This window comes from Lytechinus pictus, chromosome 1, assembly GCF_037042905.1.
Source record: "Lytechinus pictus isolate F3 Inbred chromosome 1, Lp3.0, whole genome shotgun sequence".
Taxonomy (NCBI): domain Eukaryota; kingdom Metazoa; phylum Echinodermata; class Echinoidea; order Temnopleuroida; family Toxopneustidae; genus Lytechinus; species Lytechinus pictus.
The window spans coordinates 13,654,473-13,673,047 of record NC_087245.1 but is presented as its reverse complement, the minus strand read 5'-3'; the positions used below and the strand labels follow the sequence as shown (position 1 = coordinate 13,673,047).

Below are 18,575 nucleotides of genomic sequence, written 5' to 3'. Positions count from 1 at the left end.
CCTTCACTTTTTACTTTAATTCAGAGATGTTTAACATTTTTATATTCAAACATTGAGAGATTACAAGAGCTCCTCTTTTTTGGTTGATATAAATCTTTAAAACGGGGTAATTCCTGGAAAAAAGGAGTAGTTGGCAGGTCTAGTAGTCATATGTAACAAATATCAAACTCAAAAATAATATTTCATGATGCTCCTACAAAGATACCATAACCATTTTCTAGGAAATAGAAGGTTAAGGGTTGGCCAAAATAAAAATTGCATATTATTTCCATCATATAAAATTCAATACATATTAAAAATTCCTGATAAAATCAAGATATTTCTTACCGTGACATGCAACCTCTCGCATGGCATATCTAACTGAGGGTGACTGGAAATCAAGGGTGAAATCTGATTCTCTTGATGCATTCTTGTTAAACTCAGCACACAGGTAAATATCCTATAAATTGGAAGAAGAAATGGAAAAAAATGCAAAGTTTTCCTGAAGAACCATTTTCAAAACCTACACTTTTTTTAAACACTAATCTATGATGCCACTCTAAAATTGAAGAAAGATTAAGATAAAAAGAAAGATTAAGGAACTTTTTATTTACAAAAGTAACACTTTTCAGTCTGATGATCCCCAAAACAATCCCCCAGCGACCACTTACAGTTGGTGAAGGCATAAATAAAAGAGTACACCTACCCTCTGCGGACAAACAAGTTGTGTGAGGTTCACATCAACGTCCAGGTTCTCTAACACAAGCTCTTGATCATCGATAAGCATTTGGTGATCGACGAGCCCAGCTGCGACTCTGTCTCCGAAGTCATCCCCCATGCAATCCCATCGGCTGTTATAAAATATCGTCACCATCCATGGGTACATCTCCGCACCTGTACTCGTCCCGAGTTCAGGGTCGTGTTCGACGACCAGGGTGATGTTCACTGCTTGGTTCTCATCCCCTTCAGTTGCATCCGGTCCCTGTGGAGGACTCTGGATGGAGTTATTTGTAATGACGATACCTGGGAAAGATGGAAAAAGAGAGAGAGAGAGAGAAAGGCACAATGGTTATTGCACTGATTGTGATAAGATTTTTACGAATACTTCTTGCCACCCAGAACTCGAGGCCATCATTATGTTATATTTCATTTGCTACCTGCACTTAGCTAACTAGTTATTTAAAAATCAGATATTTGAACTACATAAAGGTAAGGAAAGCAGCGAAGGCCAAACCTTTCATGATTGCTCAAAACATTTCATAGCTTCATAAAGTTTTCATTACTTTAGTATACAGAAGTAGAAGTTTTGTGGAGAGTGATCTACTACTACTACTACTACTACATGTACTATTAGCTTTATTGATCACATACACAGCCAAGAGATGTTCATGGTGCTAGCTATATCAACAATACTTTTTAGCAAAATAAAAAATATCAATTTTCACATTTAAATTCACAATAACATAACATTACAGCATCCATTTCAATCCCAATCTCCACCATTGAATTATTTTGAATTATGGCACTTCATTTTATATTTTTCAAAGAAGAAAGTTTAAGAGCACACGATTCCTTAAAATGACAATTACCTTGGCATCTAACATTCTCTTTACAAATGATGTTGGAATTATCATTAAAGGACACATTGAATTCAGGACTAGGGGTCTCGCCCTGAGCGACCTCGACACAGAGATACGGCATACTGGCACAGTCAACATCCTGTAAGTTGAGAGATGCTTGAATATTCAACAATCGGATTGTTTCTCCAGCAGATATGCCTGTAAAGAAAAGAAAATTTAGATTATTTCATGCAGGTAATTTAGGTCATTCAGTTAATTCTATAGAGTTTTAGTGAGTTCATTCTAAAACCCATTTCATCAGTGCTACCTGAACAAGAACATTTCAATACTGTATTTTAAAAGCTGAAAATCAGTATTTTGGAGAGAAAATCAGTATTTTCAAAGAAATACCATAGGACAAATTAATCTGATATTTTAGAAACCAGCAATTTGCATCAAACTATCAGTTTTCTTCTTAATTTCAGTACCAAATGATGAAAATCAGTACTACTTGGCAACTCTGCTTTTATAATGATCAACGTTATTCATCACAATAAGAAGGCCAGAGATAACAAACCATGCTCACCAACTTCATCTTGAGAGGAGAGAAGTGGAACAGTCGTATCTACGGCAACGCTGTCATTACCCTCAGCATAGCCAGACATGTAAACCCTGACAATTCTCCACAGCTCATCTCCATCTACAGCAGTTGAGAGAGGACCAGAAGTCAGGCTAACTGCAAAGCGCAGGTCCACTGTTTCTAACTCCAAGATGTTGGGTGGGAAGAAGATTTCATAGTCACTGCTATCAATTTCCGTTACTGAAAGAATAAACAATCACAGAGTCAATTTTAGAATGAGCAATGAATCCACTTCTATGGGTATCAAGAATGGAATATGAATACTGAAGTAGAGATATTATGTTATTTTTCTGTAACAATAACAACATTTGATTCCATCACAGATTATGTAACCTTGAAATAGAAGAATTTTAAGAAATAAGTCTAAAATAAAAATAAAACATAATAGTAAAATTAATATCCTAACCGGTAATTATGTGTGCAATAAGTAATATGTAAAAAACAAATTATTGACCAAACATGTTTCATCATATCAAAGACATCACTGGAATTTAGTTGTATTCAAGTGACATACACAATAAATGAATATTTTATAGTAACAATATTGGTACAATTTTTGTGAAGACAATAGTAGCATTGTTCTTAATATACAGTAATTTCTTCAGTGTATAGAGAATATCACCTCAATGGGTAACTTTTACTTTCTCTGCTACAATAATGACTGAAATAAATAATTGCAATTGTTCAGTTCAATTGCGTGAATGTGCACTGATACAAATATAGTTTTGAGAAATCAAGGAGTGGGTTGATTATTTTCATCTAGAATAAAATAAATTGCAAGTCCATTCTCTTGACTTCAACTTCCCTTTAGACTTGGACCTATACCAACCTTTGCATGGGACGTCCAAGCATACTTCCATCACTGAATTTGAACTGAGAGAAAAGCCAGAGCTCGCATCTGTAGCGAAAGACACGCAGAGCTCTACCATCGTATCTCTGCAGTAGAAAGTGGACAGGTCAAGCGAGAGTTCCACATTTGGGAAGGTCGTTGATGAACCAGCCAGCACGTCCCTGTTGGCATTGTCCATAGAAAGTATGGCAGATTCCATTCGCACCTCCTGACTCGAATTGATGATAGCATCTATGATCCAAAGGTTGGTCCCAATGGCACTACTCCAGGATGAGTTGGATTCAACAGTCACGTTGACAGACAGTATCTGACCGGCAGTTCTCTCAACGACACAAGGAGGATCGATTGTTGACAATGTCATGTCATCGAATCTTACATCTAATAGGAATGCAAATGTTTATCATGCATAGAACGTAAATGGATTGTTGAATGCATAAACATGTATCCACCCCCAACCAATGTGAAAGAACAGATTAACAAGTGGAACGCCGGCAGTCTCGCCTGCATTACACAATTCGATAACGCAGCAGTGCTATTGAATAATTATTAACAAAAGACATTACTCACAAGATAATAAAATACTCCGTAAAATGATCCAAAATGACTTTTGACCATGATCATGTGACCTAACACATGTGCAAAACAAAGATTCATACTTGATTACCCTTATGTCTATGCTTCATGAATTAGATCTACATGTATAAACTTTTAAAGTTATGACAATTCTACAAATACCCCCCAACATAACCAAAATTTGTTGACCCTAAATGACCTTTGACGTTAATCATGTGACCTGGATCTCATGTTCAAGTTTCATGAGCTAGGTCCATAAAATTTCAAAGTTATGATGACAATTCCACAAATACCCCAACATAGCCAAAGTTCATTGACCCTAAATGACCTTTGACCTTAATCATAAGACCTGGATCTCAGGCAGTATGTTCAGTAATACTTAATTACCCTTACATTCAAGTTTCATGAGCGAGGTCCATATACTTTCTAAGTTAAGATGACATTTCAAAACTTAACATTGGTTAAGATTTCAATGTTGACGACCCCGCCGCTGCTGTCGGAAAAGCGGCGCTTATAGTCTCGCTCTGCTATGCAGGCGAGACAAAATTCATGTTAAAAAGAATAATAAAAAACAATACACCTTTTGGTATGTTAGGAGGAGGGGCATAAAACTGATATAAAAGAAAGAGGTACATTAACATTCAACCTAACATGATCCCTATCCCCTAAACTCACCCCATCCCCAGTAAACAATGCCCAAGCTCTTCTTCAAGTCTAAGAATTCAGTAGCATCCTCTGATAAAGAAAGTCATATGTACCGACAAACTAATCAATCTAGTTCGAAGTAAATTGATTTTATAACAAGTAACTACATGAAAACATCCACAAGCTACACATACCCCTGCATTCTACAATCTCACAAGCACTCAGTATGGAATCATCGACCGTCCCCATGGATGAATCGTAGCCATTCAGCAAGTAAGATGCATTGCCTGGCTTGAAGAGTTCAGCACAAAGGTACAACATTGGAGGGCAGGAGAGCCCCACTGTACTGATTGATGCCACGGCACGAAGGATGTTGAGTTGTTGCCCGGCCATCAGGGTAGTGCTCTGAGAGGCTTCAGGAATATCAGCCGTGTATTTGTCACCGATGATCCCATTAGCAGAGCCATCATTAGAAAGGAAGATCTATGACGGGGAAAACAATTGTGTAAATCCTAGCATAAACAATTTTGCATAGTTTTTTCCCTAATTTACTCAAGATATGATCACATATGATACACAGTGAGCAACTTGCTGTTTTGTATCCCTTTTTGTTGCTGTTTTTTAGCCATTTTGTGGCCCTTTTAAAAAGCGGCTACAAAATTTTTGTCCTATTTAGTCTTCTCCAGAGGCATTAGTAAACGAAACGGCGAAATAACGGCTACTTTTGTCCACTTTGCTCACTATGATATTAATCAGAATACAAATCTGTTTGACATCTATGTCCTGGACAGGGGTACAGAACAATATAAACTATTTTTGTCTTACATTTGAGAAATTCTTTTTTAATGCTTGAGTGTATTTTTCTGGAATATGACCCAGGGAGTGGAGATTTTGGATATACTGTATGTGGGCAAGATAGAATCTGAGGACTGGGTTGATAATACATCTGCAAAGAGCCTAGAGACATATAAAAGTGGAATATTATTACAATCAATTTGTTAATTATGAAAAATCCATAAGTCACATGAACTAAGAAGCATGTCTACCATTTCATAAATTTGCATGTTGGAATAGTGGTTTTGAGGTTTCAATCACATTGCAAATTTATGGATTTATGTACTTAATCATTTTCATTCATTTTTGTTTTTACTAATGAATGAAATATATTAATGCATCAAAATTAGGGAACAATACTGTAAGTGCACAATTTTATCTTATTTCATCTTTCAATTTATTTAGTAGTTTATTTATCATGGATCTTAATCAAAATTTCTTGCCCTCCTCCCAAAAAAGTGATGTCCGTTCTGAATGGCTTTCTGACCTTGACTCCAAAGATGTTTGTTCCACTGACATGAGCACCCGATTCGTCACTGGTGTAGTCTACATCAATTTCAACATTAAAGGATGCATTGCCCTGGAGGATTGGATCTCCTTCTGTAATGGTTTCAATACTACTGCTGTTGATACGTACTCCTACAGAAATAATCAGAGAAACATCAATGTTAAGCAAGAACATTTATCATTCACAGAGATATTCTATGTTTACGCTCATGCACTTTATAAGAAAATAAATAAAGCATGATGGAGCTGGAGAGTGTTTTATAATGCATCTTGTCTTTGACTTTCATTGACCACTTTGTTCTGAGCAAATCAGACGCAAGGGTTTCAGTAGCTTATAACAACAGTCAGTGAAAATCACTGACTATTCCTCATGATCATTTGTATCACACCAAGAAAGCCAAGATGTACACTCTACATGTATGGCTTTGCTCCCTATTCTTGCACTAATTGGCATTATTGGAATGCACACCGATGTATAGCAGTTTAAAAAATTGTTTTGTTGGTCCTCCGACCAGTGATGTATACTGTACAAGTCAAATGCTGATAAAAGTTCGGAACGTATTCCTGGTGGTAAGTGTCTCCTTTCAACGTAAGTTTTATGCAAGTATAAAATGCAAGCATTTCTTTCTTACCAATGCAGTCGACGGCAGTGCAGGCATAAAGGCCATCAATGTCTGAAGGCACACCACCGAGTTTAAAAGGCGGCATTGCATTTCCACCTCTTTGCACCGCAACACAGAGGTAATTTACGTTTGCACAATAGCCATTTGTAAGATCAAAGGACAAAGATACTGGGTTTAATTCACTGGATGTGCCTGAAAGAAAATAAATTAATTGACAATAGTAAGCTGCATGCATTGAATGGTTTTATTTCAGATAAAGATTCATCACTTCTCCAAAAGATATTGAAAAGTATGTTTTTTTTTCCAATCAAAACAAAACATAATGTTACATTGTCTTACATGTATTTATCCAAAGTGAGAATTGATATAAATTCATTTTAATTACCATCCAAGAAATGTTTTACAATGCCAACTTAGCTTGTTGTATGCGAGCATGTGGGAGGCTGATTGTTTAACATTTGTAAGGTTGCACAGGTAACATCCAAACTTTACCACAGAATGGTTTAGGTGATGTTACGATCCGATTCAATTTATTGTGCAAGGCGAATCGCAAGCGCAATATGCGAAGGGCCTACTGGCTAAATTAATGCCCACTTGTTGCTGCAAATATGATGAATGTTTCAGAACTGTTTCTTTCAATAAGTCTTTCCTCCTTTTCAAAGATTAGCACAGGAAAAAAAATATTGTTCCTATTTTCGCTTACTTCCGAGGAGTTGTACAACACAAACAGCAAATGTTCTTATTTCTGCAATGATACAACATTTTGCATTCAGTGAAAGAAAGAGAAGTTCAATTAAAAAAGGCGTAGCCTATTTTTTTCACCTCATGCTAAATCTTGTACCATCACACAAATGCCAAATCGCTATATGAAGTCTGGCTTTCTGTTATTGAGATTCACAAAAATATACAAGATTAGAACTCTTGATAGGATGAGGCCCAGAATTCATAAAGCATCCTAATTGTTTTTCATTAGGATCAAGGTCAAAGCTAAATTGACCTGTACGAGGAATGAGTTAGTATTTGAAGTACATGTTCAGTGCGTACAATCAAATTAATAGATACCTTAAGTAAAGTCAGAACTCCACTCTTCACACAAGAATCCTGAAAGCGTCTTTTCATTGCCAATTTTCACAATCATCATAAACAAAACAATGGGAAATGCAGGAAAGCTACTCTTAGAGAAGTACATGGTTAGCACACCTTTATATTTATAGTGAAATTTTGGCTAAAATAGGCGACGCAGATTTTTTTTAATGGTGTGTTGATGGGACATGTGTTATTCATTTCTAACTCTTTCTTACTATTTAACATAATAGTATAATAATCTGGTTATTTACAGTGTATAATTGTTTTTTAGAATAAATGGTACATATCTAAGCGCTTGCAGATTTATCATAACCCCAGTCATTAGATTCTACCAGTAATTCCAGCACTTAACGTATGCCACTCCAAGGGAAGCATTCCGGCCAGTCGTCATTGAGGCACACATAATACTGGACAAGCTACAATGACCTTCACATTGTACCAGGTACAAATTTAGCACCTGGGTGGAGAGTGGCAAAGTGTAGATTGAAGCCTTGCAAAAGGACACAAGGCAATGGTGGGATTCAAACACTGATTATAAGGCGAGAGTCAGAACCACTACATCACTACTTTTCCACTTTGATATCATATCATATGACCTTTCTTTAGTTACACCTACCAGGCATAGCTCCTACATCCCCGACAGACGTGGTGTTTGTGGTGAACCAACCTGGCCCACCACCCCCTAGGCCATTCATCTGTGGATCACCAAAGACTTGGATATGCCAAGCATCGCTTACACTGGACAGGTTGGAAGAGTCTGGGTTTATTGCCAGTGAGACATTGAGCTCTATGTTAATAGCCTGGCCTTCTGTTGGTGATGCGTCGTTGGTGATTTCCACACTCGTAGCACTGACTAGAACACCTATCATGGAGAGAGCAAGAGTGCAAATACTTCAAATAATTGGTGAGATTTTCTGGATTTATTTTTTTCATGGAATAATCAAAAGAAAATAAATAAATGACCACCTCCAGGGAGAGGTTCACTTATCAATTTTTAGAAGCAGACTAGTCAAGTTATCAGTATATTGATTTTATTTCACTTTAGCCTTTAGTCAACCATCTTTATCAACGTTTTGGATGAGTATGTGGATCAAATTATACGAACACTGTGTGGAAAATTTGCTGACAATACATGTACCTGTACACGGGTATTCAAAACAAGCCGTTTTCTCTCCAGTTACAGAGAACTCTTGAGATGCAGTAGCCCTGCGAGCGAGACGGCCGCACACGTACTGCGTGTCTTGGCATGTAAGGTAAGGTGAGAGGTCTAAGGTGGCGGTGACCCTGAAGAACTCAATGGTCTGACCAGCAGATAGGGGTGCATTGGTTGTGCTTCCGATATCCCCAAAGACCACCAGAGTGCCCGGTGTTTCGCCAGTCATGTCGCTTCCAAAGATCTCAATGTCCCAGAGATTGGTGCCAGAGACGTTAGAAGTGACGGTGTCAGCGGTGAAGGAGAAGTCAAGCTCAACAGCGTTGCTTGGGTTGCCTTCCTGAAGACTACCGATCTCGTTGGCTGTGATGCTGCTCTGAATGTGGACACCTAAATTAACAAATAATGGAGAAATATACTTGCTCGAGTATAGAAGAATTCATTATACATTCTTATTTATAGAAAATTAGAAGTAGAGATTGACAGGGGGTATCACACACACTAAACATTCAGTGTCTGAATACTCCAGTGTAACTCAAATTGACTGTTAGAACCTCCATATTGCAAACATTCCGGAAATGCAATAAAATGCAGAGAAAAATTATGAAGATGATCTTGCAAACTTATCATTATATTCAAGACAGATAATTTGACACCAGATTTAATCAGTTTCAGATCAATATTCCATTACACTGCCATCACTTGACAGGGATTTCGAGATCATTGACAATTTTTTTTACATGAATGCAGGATCAAAGACTATGATTGGATATGTGACAGAGTAAAAAAAGTAATAAGAAGAGTAAAAATAAGGAATTTCACTTAATTTCGTGATAATGTAATTACAGCTTTAATGAGAGCCATCACACTAAGCATATTTCTGAAAATTATTTTACGAGACTAAAGGGTCTCTTGAAATTGTGAAAGATTGTGAATAGTCGCAACTTTGCGTTATAGAGCCCCAACTTGGTTCAGTTGGATTCTTTCTCAACTTTTATGACTTAAGGCCCCCAAAAGATTAGTTTTTTTAATAAAAATATGACATACCAAATACAAGTCAATCAAATGATGTAGTAGTTGTTTGAAACAAAACATTGATTACAGTATGCATATCCAATTTTTTTTACACACTTTCATTACTATACATGATTACATTGCATTGATCTAAATCTGTTGATTTCACATGAATTTTATGTGGATTTTTATGAGTACAGTTGAATCCTACATCTGGCATATAGTATATGAATATATTTTGTTAGACTCTGTAAGTTTCAAAATAGTTTTAGCAGAGCTTGTGGCCCATCAATGAAAGATCTGTTACTCATTTGGAAGTTGTAGACAAACTAAGGTGATATGTCAGACTTACCTCTGCACTGCAAAGGCTGGCATGTTAGAAGGTCACCTTGCAAAGTGTAATCTGGAGAGGCAGTATCGCCTCTGTCCAGTTGGACACATAGATAAATAATCTCAGTGTCTGGACAATTATCAACTAGGTCAAAGGTCACTGCAATGTCGCTGAAGGTGATGCTGCCACCGGCTGCTAAATCCTCATTGACCGACGCTGCTGTCAGGTTGGCAAGGATTTCCACAAGAGCATTTGGATTCTGAGAACAACATGATGAACTTTGTTGTCAGTTTGGTGGACCAAAACAATATTTTGGATAAGAATACAGTACTATCACCTCTCTCCAACAAGCACACAGTATGTGCACTATTTACAACAGGTTTGAGAAAACAAGTATATCCCACAGGTGAACAGATTAATACTGATAATGCTTATATTCATTTTACCATTATCATTTATATAATGTACGATGATAGAGCAACATACATTTTTTTACGTGAATAAGTGTCTTGTTGGGATCAAACCCCTCAATTTTCATTTCTCTAGAGAAGTGCCTTAGGCCATATTTTTCGATGGATGAAACTTTTATTTTCATCAGCAACAGCCGATTCTTGTTACTCTTTGTAAACCTCCTTAATACTTTCCACAATATCATGACAAAAGTCATATAGATTTTGACAATGGTATGAAGGTAATACTGCCTCTAATGACTAAAGAGGAAGCCTACAATGGATCTCATAAATGTGCACACACGAGACAAAGTGACATCACAAAGCCTCAAGTCTTCATAATTGATCAAGTTTTGTACAAAATTTCATGAAAATATAACTTCATTATTACATCATTGTGACATCATACCTCGTATCCGATACGTATACACTCATAGTTCTTTCAGTGTTTTCCTTGTTTTCCTGTCAATTTCCAATACTGGTTCCTTTCTCAAGAACTCAAATCATTTTTCTCTCTTCGTATTACAGTGTAACAATGTTGACTTTTAATGTGTTGTATAATATGTGTTCTTTTGATTGTTTTATGTATATATGTATTGTGCAGGGCCCTGGTTGACAACAGTGTCTAAACCACTGATCAGGCTACCCTGGGTAAAGAAGACAAATAAAATAAAAAATAAAATAAAATAAAATACCTCATGTCCTGACAGATGATTTCATGGCAATGAATAAGTAATAAAATAATGATACGAGATTTAAATAGTGCTTTACATCAACATTTCAGAGCACTGTTTATAGAAAACAAATCACATAAGAATTACCAGCTTTAAGAAGATCTTATGTCACTGATTTGTTTCAATTTGTGCAAACTTGAATGGTCTGCAGTTTCCATCACCCTACAATGAAAAGTTTTCCTTGACCCCGCCACAAGTTTGTGATGTCTCATATCTCATAAACTTTGCAATAAAAAATATAGATGATTTTTGCTGCACCGTGTCTGGATGAGCCTTTATTCTTACCGTAGCTCTTCTTCTACGAGCTGATGCAGCACAGTTGTCATTCTCACAAATCAAGATGGTTAACTTCCAGAGATCATCTCCATTGATACTGCTACCGGCAGCAGAGGAGGTTGCCGTGACACTCAGGTTTATATCGTTGGACCGACGTTCCGAGACAGGGTCGCCACTGTTTACTGTCAGATCAAGGGTGCTGATATAGACACCTTCAAAAGCAATACAGGTGATAATGTATTGAAACAGATTTGAATTGAGTTTGATCAAAGTTGAATTCATACTTCATACTTTCATACCTATTTTCATACATACACAATTTAAGTGAAGTATATATAGAGAGATAACCTAAAAAACTGATGCAATTATATGGACAAAAAAAAACATGAAATATGAAAGAACCTACTTGAAAAATTCAGAAATGAGGAAGAGCCACAAAATGAGATATCTTTGTGAAGAAGAGATTAAATGAAGGAAAAGGAAAATTTTAATCCTCCAGAAGAGAAAAAAGGGGAGAAAAGGGAAAGAAGAAAAACTACTGTCACAAAAAATATCAAGTTTATTTTTCCACATAACATTAAAATGTACCACATGCTTTGGAAAGGGAAGTAGAACTGAAGAGTTCATACCACTGAAAGAAATATGAGTGATATTGCTGGAAGATGTTAAAATTCACTTATGAACTTCATTCATCATTTTTGTTTCATTATCTTTAAGATTATTAAAGAGGAAAAGTAATTCTTTATTCTTGCTTTGTTAATCATCATATAAAAATATGATAAACTTTCATTAATCCAAAGAATATCCTGTCTTGTCACTTAAGTGGACCAAATCTTGGTTTAACTGAAAATTGTGCCAAACTGCTTTCACCTACACCGATTTCCACAGGACAAATATGTGACAAGAATGCTGGGATGATAATGATACTACTATGCTCTAAAACAGATCCTCACTATTAAGAACTATTCAAATATACTGTTATTATTAGGTACTGTATTTGAGTATACACTTACCAGTGCACTCAATTTCAACGCAAGTTAAAAGCGGGCTAGGAGATATTGATAAAGGTGGAACAGGTGTATTCCCTGGCATCAACTGTACACACATGAAGAACTGGTTTGAACTTGGACATGTGAAATTTGTCAGGTCCATATCCCACACCAGACCAGTATACTCCACAGGGGTACCAGCCGTTACCATGGCATTAGAATCCGCAATGGGAATGTGTGTCTCGCTGTAGCGTTCTCCCGTCCCATTCATGTACAAGCTTCCGTACACGCGGACTTGCCAGAGGTTGATGCCGTTTGGGATGTTGATACTCAATTCTGTGGTGTTTGCACTGATGTTGAAGATGATTCGGTGCATAGATTCAAACTCAACAAAGCTGGAGTCGGTTCTTTCATCCACGATCAAATTGTCAAAAGCAACCCCTGAAATGATAAATAAAATAACCACATTTTTATCATGACAATAACTTCACTCACAAAAAGCTACATGGCATATCGTAATGATTGTGAACTTGATCAATTTCATTATATTTCATCAAAATAATGATGGTTTTGTTAGGGCCTTTTTTCTGATATTAGTGCTGAAATCAAAGGTAGTCTACCATAATGAACACTGGCTTGTTTCGGTGGAATCTGGTCAACACTCCATACAAACAGACAAACACACTTATCACATGCTGTTAAATCTTTACACATACAGTACAAATTTAGTTTTTTTGGTTTTCGAAAAAAAAATTAAAAGGGCTTTTTACTATGGTTTCTATTCCAAATGGCGTGAAAAGAATGGGGAATCACTTTTACTTTTATATTTCTGAAATCTTTACCAGTAATTATGAGCAATGTGCTTGTGTGGGAAAGTTGTTAATCTAGACAAGATGACAATTTAAAGAAAATTGAAAGCAGTATTTCATAAATGGTTTAGAAGTACATTTACCAGTAATGCTTGAAATATTACTCCATTTTGATAACTGCCTGTGCCATTTGATGTACAGATTTTGTGAATTCTGAAGATTTTATTTTTCACCCAGACATTACTCCCCTTCCCCCTACTTCTCTGTCAAGGATATAAAAGAATATGATTTACCTCTGCATGGAACTGTGATACAGACGATACCGTCCTGGTAAATGGCAATCGATACAGCAGGGGTAATACTCGGTGAAGCACTGACTTGAATACAGAGATCCTCAAAATCTCCCTCGGGGCACACAAAGTCGCGCGTTCCGAATTCAAAAAAGAGATCATCAAATTTGAGAACATCACTTGCGTTAAATCCCTGGTCTCTTTGCTCCGTCGTCAAGGTTGCAGGTACTCGATAACGCATTGGATCAGATGCCGGATAGAGCTCAATCTGCCAGATGTTAGTTACAGATGCATCTGAGATATGGTGATAATAATAATAATAATTGCAATGATGATATTTTTGGAATGCGTCATCGTCTAGAGGTTGTAACTCTTTCTACCTGAGGGACGTGGGTTTGATTCCCAGTAATGACATGTTTTTCTTCAGCAAGAAATTTACCCATATTGTGCTGCAATCAACCTGAGTGAGGTAAATGGCTATCCGGTAGAAAGAAATTCCTTGAATGCTTGAGCATCTGCAGGCAGCATGGCTTAAAGCCGGGGCAATAACATTAGTGTAATGTGCAGTTGAGTATATACTTATAAAAAATGTGCAATATAAATGTACAATTATTATAAATATTATTAATTACCATATAAGCACTTTACAGATACACATACATCATAAACCAGTCATCAGATTATGACTTGTTGGTATGAGTGATATGCACTTTCTCCGTTCCCTGGAGAGCATTTTAACAAGAGCTTCAGAGCTCAAATGCAAGGCATATCAGTTGACTTTCCGATCATGCTGGGTACCCATTGAACACATTGGTGGAGACAAGCAAAGTGTAGACTGACACCTTGTCAGTGGGATTCACTATCCCCTGTTCACACAACGTGAGTCCAAATCATTACATCACAACACTTCCAATTATTATGAGACATATATATGAGATATAAACATAACATTGGAAAAATGATATATACTTGGTTGTATATGAGACATAGGTAGTGTGCTATTGTGGAACCTGCCTCTGTGATTATGACTTGTTACTAACATATGAACTGGGGTATGTTCAACCCTCTCCTGATTGGTTATGGAATTCTAAAGTTGGCAATTTTAGCCCTCTTTCCACCTAGATTTGTCTGCAGGCAAATTATGATCATCTACCATTAGGCTTTTACACCGTGCACTCAACAGAGTATGGTGCACTTGTTTTCAATCGATGCAAACAGAAGGTAGGAAGGATTGGTAAAAATGGTTAGAACGGGCTGAATTCTGTTCACCCATCATCAGACTTACAAAAATGTGTAAATGATTCGCACTATTTCCCTTTTTTTCCTCTTAATACAGATATAGGAGAAGTCTGAGTAGAAAATAACAAAAAACTATTTATATTCAATGTTTTGTAAGACTTGCATGAATGGAAGAAAAACTGAAATTATTCTCTACAGCAATGAGGAAAAAGACACTAAAGACAAAGATGATACAGAATGATCATCCGGCTTACCTATCGAAGCTGACACATCAGCCACAGTCAAGTTAACATTAGCAGTTACATTCAGTGTGTCGCCTTCAATCAGAATGACAGGTTCAACATTGGTCACTAACAGGCTCACGTCATCAATCACTGCACCTGTATCATATAAAGATATTAACACTGGCTCTGTAAGCAAACATGGTCAGATTGATGATGAGGATGATGTTATATGGATCAGCCATCTGCCAAGGGAAAGTGTACATGCATGTCTTCATTGCAACACGCGAGGGTGACATGCTTGAACAGCTCAACGTGCTCTTGTCACCCTGATCAGAACGAAACATTGCTAATTTTATACTTGTTCATCTACGACATGTAAAAAGGCATTTTATGTTTAGTATTATGCATGCTTACATAATTTTGTCTAAGGAAGAATAGTTATCAAGGTAATTCTTTTTTTTTACAGGAGAGAAACCCAGAGGGTTGAAATGATTCAGTCTTCAATTTCCCTCTTAAACAAAGGTAATGCTACACAGAAGAACTTAATAAAAGATGTAAGGATTCAGATTTGGTTCCCCTAAATACAAAGCTCAATTACTGATTGTAGATAACTGATTTTCACGATCGACTTTACATAGTAGTCAATGCAATCACTCATGAATTCTGTTGTGCGATTAAACTGCTAAACTTCTTGTTACAGAATCCCTGATCTCCAAAGATTCAACGCCTCACCTGTACAAGTGACCTTTTGCTGATCTCTAAAGCCCTGTGCTGGAATTTCAAGGGTGAAGTTGACACCGGCATCAGGGTTCATGGTGATGAGCAGACACAGATACTGCATCTCGGGACAGGTGCACTGAGACACGTCCAAGGACACGGTGGCACTCTCCGTAGTCACCATCTGACCTCTGGTCACATTGCCATTGAGCGCGACAGGTATCGCCGAAGCACAAGGGGTATCACTGCAACCCTCCCCACTGTTGGTAAAGATCGTTGCCTGCCATAGGTCTGTACCATAGACATCGGTGCTATCATCGCTGAACTGAAGAGACACACTGAAGGTGACATTGTGCTCATCAACTCGCTCAATCAGGATATTGCCATCAGAGACGTCCAAATTAGCACTGCTTATTACCACACCTTACAAATGAAAGATATAAAGGTTGAAAGTTGAAAAAAAATTCAAGAAATTTCTTCCATTTTGTCTGGATATAAAGCATGAATGGGATTTTGTCTTACAAAGATATACGATTGATTCGAACAATCTCAAGTATCTGGAAATCCATTAATGTCATAATTTTTTCTATAGTTAATCTGCTCAATGTCCTCTAAAAACAAGAGCATACCGAATTTTCAAGAAAACAGTGAATGTATATACATAATTTCTAGAAAATATTTTGACCAAACATGTATTTTAGATGATGATGTTGCTGGCCTTCCATAGTTGCCATTGATCAGATTAATCGCAACTCTTTGTAAGATGGGACTCTGTACTTTATCAGTAATTGTTCTGAATTCCATGTATGTAGATGAGCAATGTTGATAACAGAGACGATTTTTTCAAGGAATCGTGTAGCAATTAAATAAGACTGCACATACAATTTGTTGAAAGTATTAATTCATAGACCAAAACTACTTCTCAAATTTAAGAAGTGAATTAATTCTCTAATACGATGTAGTAACAAAGAGAACGTAACTGTGGCTGAGTGTTTTTTCTCATAAAAAGGGATTAAAAATGGCGGAAAACTCTCACCTCGACAATCCACTGGAGCACATCCAATGTTAGCATCAGGCCTCTGAAGGTCTACATTGAAAGATGGCACAGCCATGATTCCCACGTCAACCTCAACACAAATGTACTGGAAATCAACACAGCCGACCCCTTCAAGATCCAGCTGAGATGTCAAACCGGTGACAGACAGGGGTGTGCCAGCTTCCAGAGGACTGCCACTTGATGTGTAAGTGGTTGTGGTCTGTCAAAGCAAATACAGAAAGAACCATCATATAATGAAACCAGGGGGCCGTTTCATAAAGCTGTTCGTAAGTTAAGAGCGACTTTAAGAATGACTGGTGATCCTTTCTTACGCGCAAAACCATCGCTAATGAATACACCATTTGCCATAAGAAAGGATCACCAGTCGTTCTTAAAGTCGCTCTTAACTTACGAACAGCTTTATGAAACACCCACCTGGGTATGAAGACCACTCATTGGAGATGTGAAATGTGCTCTACATAGGCAAGTGGTCTTTATAAACGGGTTTATATTAAATGCTCCACAGTACCTGATTCAATTAACCCTATCTAGGCCGGGGTATTTTGGGAGTTCATATGGCCGGGGGGGGGGGGGGGGGGGAGTCCTCCCAGGCCCCCCTTGAGATTATACATTCATAATTTTTGGTTGAAAACACAATTTGCATTGACTTTGTATACGAAATCATGTTTTGAGCAATTTTTGGTCTGACATGCACTTACATAATGTTGCGTAATTTTGGAACCACGTACTCGGGTGATGCAAAACTGGTCTCAAAAGTTGTGCAAGACTTGAAAGTAAAAAGTCAGTGAGTGGCGCGGTCAAAAAATTTCATGGCGAAAATATTGCATGAATCCTTGAGGGGGGGGGGGGCCTCCGAGGCCACCCCCCTCCTGGCCTGGATAGGGTTAAATATAAATAACAGTATTCATAATTTGATGCAGCAATGCACTATTCAATATACCTATCAGAATCAATTATAATTCATCAAATGAACACTGCAACCTACCAGCACTGCTTTCCTGTTGGTGAACATGGTATCACTGTTGCTCAAAAAGACAGTGAAGTTCCAAAGGTCGGTGCCTTCGACGCTAGCACCTTCTTGGAGGCTATACAGCGTAACATCTAGACTTGAACTCTGAGAGCTTTGGAACTCAAACAGCAGCTGGCCAGAATTGATTGATACCTCTGTAGAGTTCAGTGCAATACCTGTATTGAATAAACAGAGATGAGGTGAATTGTACATGTAGCTTTTGTTCCTGTCTATACTGCAGTCAAGTTTGAATCTGTGAGCGGACCACAAGGGCACATTAGAGTTCTAGGGTACTTTTAGCTGCAGATTTGTAAGTCTTGCTAAGTGTCTTATTATCTTTTATTCCTCAGTTTCTGCATAGACCAAAATACAATGGGAGACTGGGAAAGACGCTGAGCTATATTCATGCTACAAGTCATGGTGAAGAATGGCCAAGACCATTATAATAATAATAATATAATAATAATCCGCTTTTACATGTATATAGCACTTAATACATCTGAACGACGTGTCTAAGCGCTTTACAGATATATTATTACCCGGTCATCGGATTCAATAATCAATCATTCCCGCACACAATGTGTGCACATCCTCCACTCCCTGGGGAGTATTCCAGTCAGTCGCCGGTAAGGCGCACACAGTACTGGACAAGCTACAATGACTTTCACATCCTACCGGGTACCCATTTAGCACCTGGGTGGAGAGTGGCAAAGTGTGGATTAACGCCTTGCAAAAGGATGCCAGACCGTGGTGGGATTCAAACCCACGACCCTCTGTTTACAAGGCGAGAGTCAGAACCACTACACCACGGCTCCTCCACATTCATAAGGGGAGCATTTCCTCAACATTTTTGTCAAACAAGTTGTCAGATTTGATAACTTTCCTTGATTTTGGTTGGGGGAGAAGCACTGTTACCATGGTAATTGGTTAGATACAGGGTTCCCAGCTTTTCAAGAAAACAAAATTCCCTGATTTTCCCCTAATTTTT

The 18,575-nt window shown here is 37.6% G+C and overlaps 1 protein-coding gene across 1 annotated transcript in view; it reads right to left on the bottom strand.

Annotated features, from left to right (window-relative positions):
• The window catches only part of LOC129263629 (uncharacterized), a 76,849-nt gene that overhangs the window by 38,332 nt on the left and 19,942 nt on the right, over positions 1–18,575 (bottom strand). The window contains exons 17-34 of the mRNA XM_054901534.2: positions 17,564–17,763; positions 16,558–16,777; positions 15,537–15,944; positions 14,835–14,960; positions 13,345–13,635; positions 12,267–12,683; positions 11,263–11,465; positions 9,816–10,053; positions 8,435–8,839; positions 7,913–8,158; positions 6,220–6,402; positions 5,568–5,719; positions 4,441–4,729; positions 3,008–3,406; positions 2,125–2,358; positions 1,569–1,757; positions 686–1,002; positions 328–439 (exon numbers count right to left, since the gene is read on the bottom strand). Coding sequence (XP_054757509.2) covers positions 328–439; positions 686–1,002; positions 1,569–1,757; positions 2,125–2,358; positions 3,008–3,406; positions 4,441–4,729; positions 5,568–5,719; positions 6,220–6,402; positions 7,913–8,158; positions 8,435–8,839; positions 9,816–10,053; positions 11,263–11,465; positions 12,267–12,683; positions 13,345–13,635; positions 14,835–14,960; positions 15,537–15,944; positions 16,558–16,777; positions 17,564–17,763 — 4,629 coding nt within the window. The remainder of the gene's footprint in view (positions 1–327; positions 440–685; positions 1,003–1,568; positions 1,758–2,124; positions 2,359–3,007; positions 3,407–4,440; positions 4,730–5,567; positions 5,720–6,219; positions 6,403–7,912; positions 8,159–8,434; positions 8,840–9,815; positions 10,054–11,262; positions 11,466–12,266; positions 12,684–13,344; positions 13,636–14,834; positions 14,961–15,536; positions 15,945–16,557; positions 16,778–17,563; positions 17,764–18,575) is intronic.